Genomic DNA, 13237 nt, shown 5'->3' with positions numbered 1-13237 from the left:
CTTCCCTCACCTCCATAACATCGCCCAACTCCGCCACTACCTCATCCCTCAACCGCTGAAACTCTTCTTCATGCCTTCATCACCTCCAGGCTCGACTACGCAAACGCCCTGCTTGTCGGCCTTCCCAACCCCTCCCTCCACAGGCTGCAGATAATCCAGAACTCCGCAGCCCATGTCCTCTCCCACACCAAACTCCATGACCCCATCTCCCCCACTCTCGCCCGACTCCACTGCCTCCATATCCTTCAGAGGATCCAGTTCAAGATCCTGGTCCTCACATACAAAGTCCTCCATGGCCTCGCCTCACCCTACCTCTGCCACCTCCTAACCCCCTACTAACCTGGCCCATTCCCTCCGCTCAGCCGGCTCTGCCCTGCTCCACGTCCCCCGACCCACCCGCCCCACCATTGGCGGGAGAGCCTTCAGTCTCTCTGCCCCCAACCTCTGGAATTCCATCTCCCAGTCACACCGCCTCGCCCCCTCCTTCAAGTCCCGCCTCAAGACCCTCCTCTGCGACCATTCCATCGGCCTCCCTCCTTCCCCTCCCCTCCCTTACACCCCCCAACCCCAGCTCGGGTCTGACATGCTGTACTCTGTCCAGCGCCTTGGGACGTCCTCCCGACGCTATACAAATGTAATCTTGTTGTTTTGTTAATGGAATTGGTTAATCGTTAGTGAAATACAATTGCAGGCTCGGAGTCCCCTTCTCCCCCCAGTATCTTGGGTGTACATGCTGATGGTTTATGATTCACTCCTTATAATAACAGGAACTCAAACCGTGAAACACAAAAATTTCAAAGTATTTTTTTCCCGTTACCAGAAGAATAGAGAAATGAAAAGAAACAGCCTGACTTCATAAACCAACCCGTGCAATGAGATGGAAAGGGGAAGCAAAACGGGGGGCGACAAAGGGAAAGAGAATGGCTTCGATCTATATGATCATTTGACAGAAACTTCTAAGTTATTACCACTGCTTTTTTTAATGAATTTATCAAAATAACTTGCTTTACTGGGTAATCCTAGAACAACTAGATATCTATGCTTAGTATTGTGCCCCAATCAGCCTCAGTACCCCGATTGACTAATTTTGCACCAGATTTAAGCAGGGAAATTCCCCATATCTTTACATGCAGTTTCAGTTAATGTATAAATAACCGTTTCATGTAAACAGATACATAAATAGGGAAAAATGGTCTTTTGGTAGTCTCAAGGTCAAAAGTTCCACGACTTGTGCTCGCAGTCCGGGCTGACAATCCTCGTGTAGTATTGGGGTCCACTGCAACGTCAGTGATTGTGTTCTTCAGATAAACAGTGTCTCCACCTGTTCAGAGATGGATGTCGAATATCCTGTGACACAACTGAAAAAGATTAGGCAGTTTCTGCCAGGATCCCTCCCGCTAAATCGGCCATTCACTCCATGCTAATTTATCTTGCACTGAACAGTAGAACCAGAGAACTTGGCCTGCAATTGAAGGTGCGGGGAGAGGGTGTGGGGGTGGTGGTGGGTGGGGAGTTCTGAATAAATTGTAGAAACGCTACTTCAGTGAGAGAGTAGTAAACTTATGGAACAGGCTCCCTGGTGGAAGAAGAAAGTGTCGTTTGCTTGAAGAACAAATTAGATAGATTTCTGTTAGAAAATAATATCTGGGGGAGACCGTATAAAGTTTGGGGCATGACATTTTAAGTGACTGGCGAGTATGGTGGAAGGTGCAATAGATGGACCTTTTTGCCTGGCAAATTCTTATGTTCTTATGGCTGCTTTTAGGGCCTTGCTGTCCGTAATGTGGCCGTCCCATCTGTCTACAGTCACTGCACCTGACGGCGATAACCTGTAAAGTTTTTTTTATGACTTTCACGTTGAAGGTGCTGTGCCAAATACAAGGTTATTATAATTGCAGGAAATGGAAGCAGATTAAATATTTAGGAGGTGGACGGTTAAGATAAAGTGTGCCGAGCCACCCCGGGCAGCTTGTCATGTTATCTGAGTCTTGAGATAAGATTATAGCTATGTTGTCACCTGCCACTTTGCTGTGTTTTTTCTACGTGTGCGGTTACTGGCTGTATTTACCTACATGAAGTTCGATTTCATTTTTAAATCTTGGTCCGCAAAGCTATTCAAGGCTTTTCTTTCTGGTGAAATTACCTTTCTGAGACTTTTCAACGATGATGAAATCCTCACCCTCACCTACAAGGCCATTCACGGCCTCGCTCCCTCCTACCTCTCCGACCTACTATCCCCCTACCTACCCGCCCGTACCCTCCGTTCCTCTGGCTCCGGTCTGCTCCACATCCCCCGCCCCAACCGCCCTACCATCGGTGGCCGGGCCTTCAGCCTCTCAGCCCCGAGGCTCTGGAACTCCATCCCCAGTGCCTTCGCCGCTTCCTCCCTTTCCTCCTTCAAGGCCGGTCTCAAGACCTTTCTCTTTGACCTTCAGCCTTCAGCTCCCCTCTCGACTCTCCACCCCCTCCTCGCTCCCTCCCTTCCCCCCCCTCACCCTGACCATTTCCCCCTGCTCGGGTCCTGACCCAACTGTACAGCACCTTGGGACGTCCTCCTGACGTGAAAGGCGCTCAATAAATAGAATCTTGTTGTTGTTGTTGTTGTTGGATTTGATACCATAGAATCATAGAGTTATACAGGACAGAAGGAGGCCATTCGATGTCATCGTGTCTGTGCTTGGTTTTTTGAAAAGAGCTGCTCAAATCAATCCCATTCCCCACTCTCTCCCCATAGCCCTACAAACGTGTCCTCCCCAAATAATGATCTACTTCTCTCTTAAAAGATATTATCGAATCGGCTTCCACCAACCTCTCAGGATATATCCGCTGACTATAATGTTGAGACGTCTCAAAACGTTTCTTGTTCTAACCTTTTCGATGCTCAAAATAGCAGCAGCTTCACAATCAACTCATCGTGAAATATACCTCAAACACTGGGGTGTTTTGTATGGTTTCACATAGGTCTCCCTATCTGGACATCTCCAGCTCATTCCCTCCCTCCTTCCTTCTCCACCACCATTGACCCTTGCCTTAAGAGCTCGCAGCTGCCACCCACGAACAGCTTGGGTGAGGGTGTGCTGTATGAACGCATGTTGTTGTAAATCCACGGTCTGTCTGCCTTCACAAACCTAAATACACACGTATATATTTGGCTAACATCTTGTAAACCTCTGAGTAAGACCTTTGTGGCTTCCAGCCCACATCAGGACTTTCAACTCCGAGTTTGGTCTGACCTATCAGTGCATTACTAGAGGGTGGGGGCATTACAGTGTCAAATATGCAGCTCTTCAAAAGAGATGTTAAACTGTGGTCCTCTCTGAGGAACCAAATTCCCCTTTTTTTGTCCAGCTCAGGGTGGGATTTTCTGTGCTGTTTGAAAACCGCCCCTTGAAACTGACGAAAGAGAACTGATGCATTAAACTACCCCTCCCACGCGTTTCACTGAAGCTGAAACACTCAGTGTGTCTGAATGTTCCTTGGTGAAGCACTGAGAGAAGCTGGAACTTTAACTGACTGAGAGAGAGAGAGAGAGAAATGGCGTTCAGAGTTACAGCGATTCTCCTGTGCCTTGCCAGCCTCTCCGGTAAGCAACTTTTTCTAGTTGTATATATATGCACATACCGACGTTGTTAAACCGATCAGCCAGCTCTTCGTGAATAAAACCAGTTCAGTTTAACCCTTCCCTCCTGTTTATTCAGTGTCTGTCCGCGTCTGTACCTGTCTATCTTACTTATCGAAATCTTTCTTGTTTTAAGTTGAAACAAGTGGAAATGAAGTTTGAGACGGCCTGTGTGTGTGTGTGTGTGTGTGTGTTCTGTGTGTTTCTCTCTCTCTCTCCCCCTCTGCGAATTATTGTAGTGAGTGGTATACTGAAGTCGATGCAGTGTTAGTCACGGAAATATCTGAGCCACATCACTGTATGCTCGAGAAAGCACTAAATTCACTTTGCAGTATATCCTGTGAAGCGCTTTGAGACGCGATAAGGTGCTATGTCAAAGGCAAGGATTATTATTGTTATTATAGAGAGCATTGCCGTGTGAATATTGCTGCAAAAAAAGTGTTTTGAGAACCAACCAAGTGTTGCTAGACAACTTTCTGAATAAGCCAGGGAGTGTCAAGTGGTTTTCTGTGCATTTCTGACAGATAGTTTTGATGGGATGAACAATAATAAACTCCTTACATTTGGTGTAGCGCATTATCATGTCTTTGAGACGTCTCAAAGCGCTTCACAGACTATACTGTAAATTGAATTGCCTGTATTTTGGGGATGAAAATAAAGAGGTGGAATATTTGTATGATATTTGGATGGATCTCTCCTGTATTCCCTCCCTCCTGAAAGAGTTGGTAGAGCCATGAGGCCCATCTCCACTCCTTTCCCTTTAGTTTATGTAAACCGAGCTATATTTTCTTTGCTTATTCTCTTTCTGCTGCTTAACTTGAGTTATTTGTAGTGCGCCGGGGGCACTGTTAACTGTTAACTCACTAGCAATAAGGACGGTTAGAAGAGACGAAAAGGACTTTTATCATTTTTATCATTAGCAAGAAACTGACGGTCTGATTTAAATAAAAGTGCTATTGGTATAATTGGATTGGAATTAAAAACAATTTGATCACTCAATCCACGGCTGTTTGTGGGGACGCTGCTGTGCGCAATTAATTGGCTGTTGCGTTTCGTCCACAAAATATATAGTCAATTCACTTTACAGTATATCCTGTGAATCGCTTTGAGAGGTCTCGAAGACGCGATAAGGCTCCATATCAACTGCAAGGATCATTATTATGATTATTATATTATAGATGACGGTCTGAATGTTGTTACAGGAGCTGACAGCAGTCTGAGTGCTCCCGAGGACCTTCATTTTGTCTCTGTGAATACTGAAAACATTCTACACTGGAGGCCACCTTCAGACTCCCCCACACCAGCTCTGTATGACGTCCAATACACAAGGTAACCACAGCTCTTTCTATCTCAAGTGGGAGTACAAGACTGCACGCAGACGCCCTGGGACGCTGTCCTGGGTGAGGGACGCTATGTGAATGCAAGTTGTTGGTGTCGATGTTGTTAACCGCAGGCTCCGTATTGTCCCTGGCGCGTAGAGTCATTTACATTAACCAGCTTTGTGGCTGGGAATATGACATTTAAAAGAGTCTCGGTTTAAGTTTCTTAACAAAAAAACACGTGTCAGCCTACAAGGGGAATGGAGAAATGAAAGGGGATAGAGTGAGGAGCGAGCACCAGCACAGCCGAAAGGGAAAGAGCCAGGGAAATGGGATTAGTGCAGAGTGGCTCCAGAGTGGGGTAAGAGATCACCAGTTCAACATTGGACCAATTTAATTTCTGCGATGAATAAGTATTTTTACGCAAATTAACTCTTCTCTGCTGATGTGTTCGGTGAGCTTAACCCGCCAGGAACGTGAGACATATAGCTCAACATCTTCCGCCCACAGAATGTTGTTAACCAGAGAAACTGCAGGTTTGAGATTGGTTTAGTGATAAATTCATAACGTGAAATACAGAAGCAGCTCCCCACGCCCCCCCCCCCCCCCATCCCCCCCACCACCAACTCCCCACCCCATCAGCCCGGAAACTGCGCTTTGTGGTAGAGATGCCAATTGTGTTTGGTTTCCAGCTCCGTGCACGTGTGTGTGAGCTTGTGTGTGTGAGCTTGTGTGTGTGTGGGTGTGTGTATGAGCGTGTGCATGTGCATGTAAAGTGTAAAGTTCACAGCCTCCCACCATTACTGCAGCTCGACTCGCAAATAATCTGCTCTTACATCAAGTCCTTCCGTGTGCATCAGCTCAACCACAACAAGAACAAGAACAGCGACCCCCCCATCCCCCCCCCCCTCACCCCCTCCCCCTCACCCCCTCCCCTCACGCGAGTTAGCGTCTCGGAGCGCTCCGCGATGGCGGAATCACAATATCTCGAAGCACATACAGTAATTTACGCCCAAGCGATCTGTCTTGTTTTATGAAGAGTGGCGGCCATGTCGCGTAGAGCAAGATCTCGAACACGTCCATAGAGCGAACGAGCAGCTTATCCGCGGACACTGACTGGCGCAGCGTTCAGCTCTTGTCACACTGCTGACCTGTTTTAGGCGTGTTCTCACCGTGGCAATGTTTCGCCCACAAAAACACACAGTCGCTTCACTTTACAGTGTTTCCTGTGAAGAGCTTTGAGACGTCTCTAAGACGTGATAAGGCGCTGTATCAAACGCAAGGATTATTATTATCGTAACGGGAGACGGGGTGGGATGTAATGTTGCTGATTTTCCCCTCGCGTGTGTGTTATAATAATGACACAGGGATGTTTCAGGGAATACCAGAAGGGGAAGTTACTAGTGACACGCTTTCTCCACGCAGAGGGAGGCGAAAGTGTGGAACGTGCTGCTGTAGAGGGTCGTGTAAAAAAAAAAAGGGAAGCGAGTCCAGAGGGTAGTGCTGAGGCCCCATCGTTAAAATGAGACATGAAAATCCATCTGAATTTTTTCAATATTAATTTAAATTGCTTTTTCACTAAATAATCTGAAGGATTCATCTGAATTCTTAAGATTTTAATGAGGTCGAATCCTGTAGCTTAAGGCCATTGGCTCGCAAGCGAGAGGACATGGGATTGATTCCCGGGCAGGGCGAAACATTAGGCAAGTTTCCTTACCCCACACCCCTCTGTTTACCTCGCAGTAAACCCGCAGTAAACCCGCAGTAAACCCGGTTGTTAGTTGATTGGCGTATTGCTGTTACGGAGGTAATAATAATACCTTTAAAAATAGTTGGTCATTCAATCCATGACTGTGGGACTGTGTGCAATTGGCTGCCGCGTTTTGCCCATAAAATACAGTCAATTCACTTTACAGTATATCCCTTGAAGCACTTTGAGACGTCTCGAAGATATGATAGGGCGCTATATTTAAATGCAAGTGTTACTATTCTAAACCAAATCCCATCTGTGCCTGTGTGGATGTGATGCTAAAGATCTCATGATTGTATTGGGGGGGAAACATAGACTTTCTCCTCGCATCCTGCAGATAAATTAATCATTCACTTTATGCCTTTGTGTGGGATGTTGACACGGGCAATGTTTGCCTACAGATAAGCAGTCACTACGCTTGACAGAGATTCTCCGTGAAGCCTTTTAACTTGAGATTCTTTAATGTTGCGGACATTGTCTCAAATGAACGGATTATTTACTCTCATAGCAAGTTGCATCCTGTTGCAACGGCCGGTCAATAACCTGTGTGTGTGACCTTGTGCCTAGTCAAGGCGAACACTCCACAGGTTAGTCCACTCTTGCATGCAGTGAGCTCTAACTAGTTAATGATCTACTCCGACCTCAGCCAGCTGCAGAATTCGCAAACACATTTCTTTCCTTATTTAAGGAAACGTCATAAAACCCAGGGGTCCTGCGTGCCTTTGGCAGCTTACAACCACCACAAAAACCAAGAAACTACGCTCGCACAGCGCCTTTCACGTCAGGAAGATGTCCCAAGGCGCTGGAAACAAAGTGCCTCACAGGATATACCGCAAAGTGAATTGACTTGTATATCTTGAGGACGGAAAATATTTGACGGTTTCCCAATTTTGAGGATTCACAATTCAGACGGCTCCATAAACCGCAGAGCAAACATAAAAAAAACTGTTGATTTTGACCCCATTATTTCTTTGGCGTTTTAGTGAAAGGAATCCCAGAACAAAACCCCCAGGTACGTCAGGGTGAGAAGGGCAGTTTCAGGATGGACCTGGGGTGGGGAGCATTCCTTACAACAGAGGGGCATTGATTAGTGAGGTACCATTGAGGGTAGTTTGATGCTGTAATGGGGAGAGTGGAGGGCTGGTGTCCTTGAAGGATGAAATCAATTGGGCCGAAAGACCTTCCTAATCTGAACTGATGGTGTCAATCGTGTATGATGTAAGCGCTCTGGGGCGCTATCCTGCGTGAAAGGGCGCTATATAAATGCAAGTTCTTGTTGTTGACGAGCCTCCTGTTTGGTCGGCAGGTACGGTGTAGGAATTTGGATAGAGGTGCCACACTGTACGCACATATCAAACTGGTCGTGTGATCTGACGTTGGAGACCTGGGAATTCAACGATACCTTCATCACCCGAGTCAGGAGAGTTGTGGAGAATGTGACCTCGGAATGGCAGGTGGCAGATTACTTCACGCCCATCGAATCCAGTAAGTAGTGTAGGGATTGACACAGTGAATACTGATGTGCTTCGCGCACATATTTGCAAATCCTGCGCCACAGTCACTCAATCCACAGCTGTGTGTGGGGACGCTGCTGTGCGCAATTGGCTGCCATGTTTCTCCCACGTATATACAGTCAATTCACTTTACTGTGTATCCTGTGGAGCGCTTTGGAACGTCTCGAAGACGTGATAAGGTGCTGTATCAAATGCAAGGATGATAATTAATTTGAACCTTTTGTTTCTCTCAGCTTCTCTAAGCTGCCCGACCTTTGAGGTAAAGGCGGACTTGAAGCAGATTGTAGTCAGCATCAATCCGCTTGTTCTGCAGAGAGGTTCGCTCTTCAGGGCCATGACGGACATCTTCGGGTCTGCTCTGGTCAACAAAATTCGATTACGAAAGAACGGCTCTGATCAGGTACATTTTCACTGCAGTTAACAGATGGAATGAAAGACAGAGTAAATGCATCTCCTCGCGGGAGCTATTTCCTGATATTATTAATCTGTTTTACTCGCCCGCATGCGTCTTTTCGTAATATAATTTCGCACAAGTCAGCTTCGTACACGTACTTGTGCTCACAATAGGACTTCATACATGTATTCGTAACCAAACAGAGTGGTACAAGCCGGGGCATTGGGGATGAGACGTGTAGTTTAGTGGTTAGAGCACTCGCCTCGCAAGCGAGAGGACCCAGGTTTCATTCCCGGGCAGTGCAAAACGTTGGGCAAGTTTCCTTACTCCACCCGCACACACGTCTCTGTTTATTTTGCAGTAAGCAGGAACCTGGTTGTTAGTCGATTGGCAGATCACTTTTCCGGAGGCTAATAACCCCTCCAAAAAAAAATTTTGTCACTCAACCCATGACTGTTTGTGGGGACGTTGCTGTGCGTAATTGGCTGCCGCGTTTCGTCCACAAAATATACAGTCAATTCACTTTACGGTGTGTCCTGTGAAGCGCTTTGAGACATCTCAAAGGTGTGATAAGCCGCTGTGTAAAATGCACGTATTATTATTACTATTATACGAATCGGTGGGAACGGGCGGGTATTCTGGAAGGATGAGATCAAATGGGCCAAACGACCAGCTTCATCCAAACCTCTCGTGTGACCTAGTGATTTGTTGGGCCAAGTTGTACTCACTGGAGGCACTCTCATTCTCAGCACGTCTGGGAGTTTAAAGCACTCGGATCGTGGCGATCCATGGAACTGAAACCAGGAGAGGTTTACTGTGTCAGCGTGCAGACAAGCATCAGCACGCGTCCCAACCATTCCAACTTCTCCAGTGAGAAATGCCAACACATTCCACAACTGCCACAAGGTAAGCCTCTGATACGTGAATGCCACACAGCTTCCACCACGTGGCTGGAGAGGGAAAGGCACGGGAGTAGGATTAATCGGATGGTGTGAGGAGGGTCCGGGGTACCCTCCGATGGGGTGGGGGCAGGGGGGGGAAAGGCTGACAAGTTTGCCAACAACTATGGCTGCTTGCTGGATTACCAGCACAATGCTCGGAGGCTCCTGGCGGCCTGGCCCTGGACTGAGGTGCCAATTGGCGTCTGGCTTCCAACAACAACTTGCATTTAAATAGCGCCCTTCACGTGGGGTAGCGTCCCGGAGCGCTTGGCAGGGCCGGAGTCTGATGACAACAGAGGCCGGTCCACATCATCAGTCCCGGCGCACAGATTGCATGGACGTAGCCTCAGCCTTCAGGATGGCTTACGGATTAACAAGAGGGTTTTGCTTGTCTCCAGGCTTGGAGATCGGGAACGTGGCGATTGGCGCCGCCAGCGCTGTTGTCTTCACCATCGTTGTGCTGTGTGTCTTCTTCGGGATTTTCTACCACCACCGGAGCAAAAAGCCCGAGATCCCGAGCGTGCTGGTAAGTTCCTGAGAATGTCGGAGTGCAACGTAGAGCGGAAATTCCGAGAAGAACCACGGATAACCTGCGATGTCTCATCACTGCACATTGCATCATGTTCTCATCACTGAGAGTCTGGTCTCTCCTCTCCCGGCTCCCCCCCCCCGAGCTCTACAGCACTCAACCACGCACACACACACACACACACACACACCACAAGGCTCCAGGCTCACTCCGTGCTGAGTTATTGAGCTCAGATCAGGGCTTGCATCTGCTTGAGACTGGGAAAAGAACAAAGTCAGCCTGAGTTCCCCCATAGTCCTCACTATCCAGAACTGCTGAAATGTGCGGGTGGGTGTGTGTGTGTGTTTGATGGTTGAGTACAAAAGGATAATGAATTTCACTCCCTAACGAGCCTCACTGGCCGCTACACCCAGTCGGAACCAAGCACCACAGCGTTAAGAACGCTGTTTACCAGAGCCTGGGGGTAAATCTCTCTGTGAGACACTTAACTTTAATAATAATCCTCTGATTACTTAAAGCGTCGATAGCAAAACTCTCACAAGCTCTTCACTTCGGGTGGAGTCAGGAAACTTGCCTGAGGTTTGGCCCCACCCGGGAATCGAACCTGGGTCCTCTCGCTAAACTACTGCACTACACGACTCCACAAATTTGCTCATGTCTGCATCCCCCACATTGACTGATTTTTATTGGGACGGGCGGTGAGGGGGGGGTGAGCGGTGGTGGGTGGGAGGGCGAATTATTGGCTGGGACACTTCTCTTTTCGGGTAGTTCCAGGGGATCTTCCAACATCCACCCGAACAGGTTCCGCTGAGCGTGAGAGGGGGGGAAATGTGTTCAGGTTTCCGGGGGTCGACCCTGAATTCTCCTTGTGTTATTCCCTTCGGCAGAAATCCTTTGTGAAGAGCAACAGCAAGTGTCGCAGTCTGATGGACTACCCCATGCTGATGGACGAGGTGGTGCTTCAGGTCTTCTTTGACACGAACAGCAAGTTATTGTGCTCGCCCCCGGAGCAGGGAGACGCCTGGCGGGACGTCAACATCGCACAGGCCTCTTCTGTGGACAGCGGCATCGATCTGAGCGGGCAGTCGGGGAGCCAGACCAGCGGGCAGTCCGGCGGTCGGATGAGTAGACAATTCGCGGGTCAGACGAGCGCTCAGTCTGCGGGTCAGGCCAGCGGGCAGTGCGAGGCTTGGAGCAGCGGGCAGCTCAGTATAGTTTGCGACGAGGAGCCGAACCACTACATGCAACAGAGGCCGGAGCCCGTCAGCCTCCAGGGCCCGGCGGCCGGGGAGAACGCTGTTATTCTGCGGTCGGGCGGCATCCTGCACCAGAACACGCCCGACAGCGGACTGAGCCCCGACGTCTCAGGCTACCAGAAACAAAGCTCGAACCCCGCGAGCTCCACACAGCACGGGGGCATGTCCCTCGCGTCACCACCTCAGCAGGACACGGCGCTCGGCTTCTCGACCCCGGGCCACCTCGACACGGTGGACTGCTTCTCAAACGGACTCCTGACTTTAGATGATTTAGTGATGACTGAGGCAACCTTGTGAAATGGACATTGTTTTTTTTTGGGGTGTGGGTGTGGGGGGGGGTGGGGGGGACTTGGGACGAATGAATGAACGAACGAATGCATTTTTGTAATTTATTTGGATAGTAATTTATTATTAAAAAAAATCTGATTTTTCATGAAACTGATGGCTGGAACCGTCACCGTGGTCTTATCTAATTGCCACCCACTGCCTCCGCTCGGCTGTCTCCGGCCTCCTATTCGTCCCTCGTTCCCGTCCGATCCGTCATCGGTGGCCGTTGCCTTCAGCCACCACGTACCCGAATCTCTGGAACTTTCTCCCCCAATCCCTCCGCCTCGCCCCCTCTCCCGCCCTCACCTCCAAATCCTGCCAAAAGACCCTTCCTTTCTTGACCGTGCTTTCTGTCAACTCCCCCCACCCCCCCCGCTCTGCTCGTTGACAGACTCCGCCACCGTGAAGCGCTCCGGGATGCTACGCCGTGTGAAGGGCGCTGCCTAAATGCAAGATGTTGTTGTTGGTGAGGCAGACCACGAACAGTTGCGGATCGAAGTGACCAAATTATTATCATTTTGTTTAACTTTTGTCCGTCCGGAAAGGGCAAATTTTTTTACGGGAATTATTTCTTTACACGGAAAGCGTAGAGGGATTGCCGGGAAGTTTGGTTGAGGCTAAGGCAGTTGGGAATCGGTTAAGAAAAGGCTCAATCCTGGATTCGAAGGACTGCAATCGCTCCCCCCCCTCCACCCCCCAATCCATTTAGGAGCATTCTATCCGGCTCGGTGCACCTTAATGTGGGTTTGAGAGAGGGAAGTTACAGAGTAGGGAGTTTTGACCGAAGGGAACTTCTGTTTGTAACAGATGACTGATTCTCCAGAAGTCGGTTACAGAGAATTTTGATCCAAATCATTTACAGTTTTTGTCTCTTGTTCACCCTTCGCAGAAAGAAAGTGAAATAGTCTCGCGGAGAGCATTGCCTTATCTCATTGGAGTCCTGCAGCTCAGTGGTTAGAAGCGCTCACCTCGCAAGCGAGAGGACCTGGGTTCGATTCCCCCTAACGTTGGGTAGGTTTCCCCACTCCAGACACCCACCTCTGTTCACTTAGCAGTAGTAGGAACCTGGTTGTTGGTCGAAAAAAATAATAATTTAGTCACTCAATCCACGGCTGTCTGTGGGGACGCTGCTGTGCGCAATTGGCTGCCGCGTTTCGCCCACGAAATATACAGCCAATACACTTTACCCTATATTCTGTGAAGCACTTTGAGACGTCGCGAAGAAGTGCTAAGGCGCTGTGTTAAATGCAAGGATTATTATCATGGTTATAATTCTTTCCCTCCAGTGGCTAGCGAGACGGGAATACAACCATTCCAAAAAAGGGAACAAGATGAGCAACTCGAGCAGAGAAATCACGAGATGTGGCGGGGATCGAGCCTGGGAATCGGGTTGATTTTAAGATCAGCGTCTCAGAAAAGCAGTGAAGAGAGGCCCAAGCCTTTGCAAAGTGCTACATCTTGTGGCACAGTCAAGAATTGCAAAAATTTTATAATAATAATAATAATAATCCTTGTATTTGACATAGGGCCTTATCACGTCTTCGAGACGTCTCAAAGCGCTTCACAGGACACACTGCAAAGTGGAATG

The 13237-nt window shown here is 48.6% G+C and overlaps 2 protein-coding genes across 2 annotated transcripts; both read left to right on the top strand.

Annotated features, from left to right (window-relative positions):
• Window positions 1-3255: 3255 nt before the first annotated feature.
• LOC103180352 (interleukin-20 receptor subunit alpha) lies at window positions 3256-9591 on the top strand. Its single transcript, XM_007896146.2, has 5 exons — window positions 3256-3583; window positions 4822-4948; window positions 7995-8173; window positions 8436-8602; window positions 9346-9591. Exons 1-5 carry the CDS (start codon window positions 3535-3537, stop codon window positions 9589-9591), a joined length of 768 nt encoding a protein of 255 aa, XP_007894337.1. The 5' UTR covers window positions 3256-3534.
• Window positions 9592-9819: 228 nt separating this feature from the next.
• LOC103180328 lies at window positions 9820-11772 on the top strand. Its single transcript, XM_007896116.2, has 2 exons — window positions 9820-10063; window positions 10954-11772. The coding sequence occupies exons 1-2, from the start codon at window positions 9824-9826 to the stop codon at window positions 11617-11619; spliced, it is 906 nt and encodes a 301-aa protein (XP_007894307.1). The 5' UTR covers window positions 9820-9823; the 3' UTR covers window positions 11620-11772.
• Window positions 11773-13237: the final 1465 nt, after the last annotated feature.

Source organism: Callorhinchus milii, unplaced genomic scaffold (assembly GCF_018977255.1).
Source record: "Callorhinchus milii isolate IMCB2004 unplaced genomic scaffold, IMCB_Cmil_1.0 Scaffold25, whole genome shotgun sequence".
Taxonomy (NCBI): domain Eukaryota; kingdom Metazoa; phylum Chordata; class Chondrichthyes; order Chimaeriformes; family Callorhinchidae; genus Callorhinchus; species Callorhinchus milii.
The sequence above is the reverse complement of the archived record's forward strand: the minus strand, read 5'-3'. Positions and strand labels throughout refer to the sequence as shown.

Coding starts and splice junctions, on each gene's coding strand:
- LOC103180352 (XM_007896146.2), top strand. CDS start 3,535: ATGGCGTTCAGAGTTACAGCGATTCTCCTGTGCCTTGCCAGCCTCTCC. Junction 4,949..7,994: donor TATGACGTCCAATACACAAG/GTAACCACAGCT, acceptor TTTGGTCGGCAG/GTACGGTGTAGGAATTTGGA. Junction 8,174..8,435: donor CTTCACGCCCATCGAATCCA/GTAAGTAGTGTA, acceptor TGTTTCTCTCAG/CTTCTCTAAGCTGCCCGACC.
- LOC103180328 (XM_007896116.2), top strand. CDS start 9,824: ATGACAACAGAGGCCGGTCCACATCATCAGTCCCGGCGCACAGATTGC. Junction 10,064..10,953: donor CCGAGATCCCGAGCGTGCTG/GTAAGTTCCTGA, acceptor TCCCTTCGGCAG/AAATCCTTTGTGAAGAGCAA.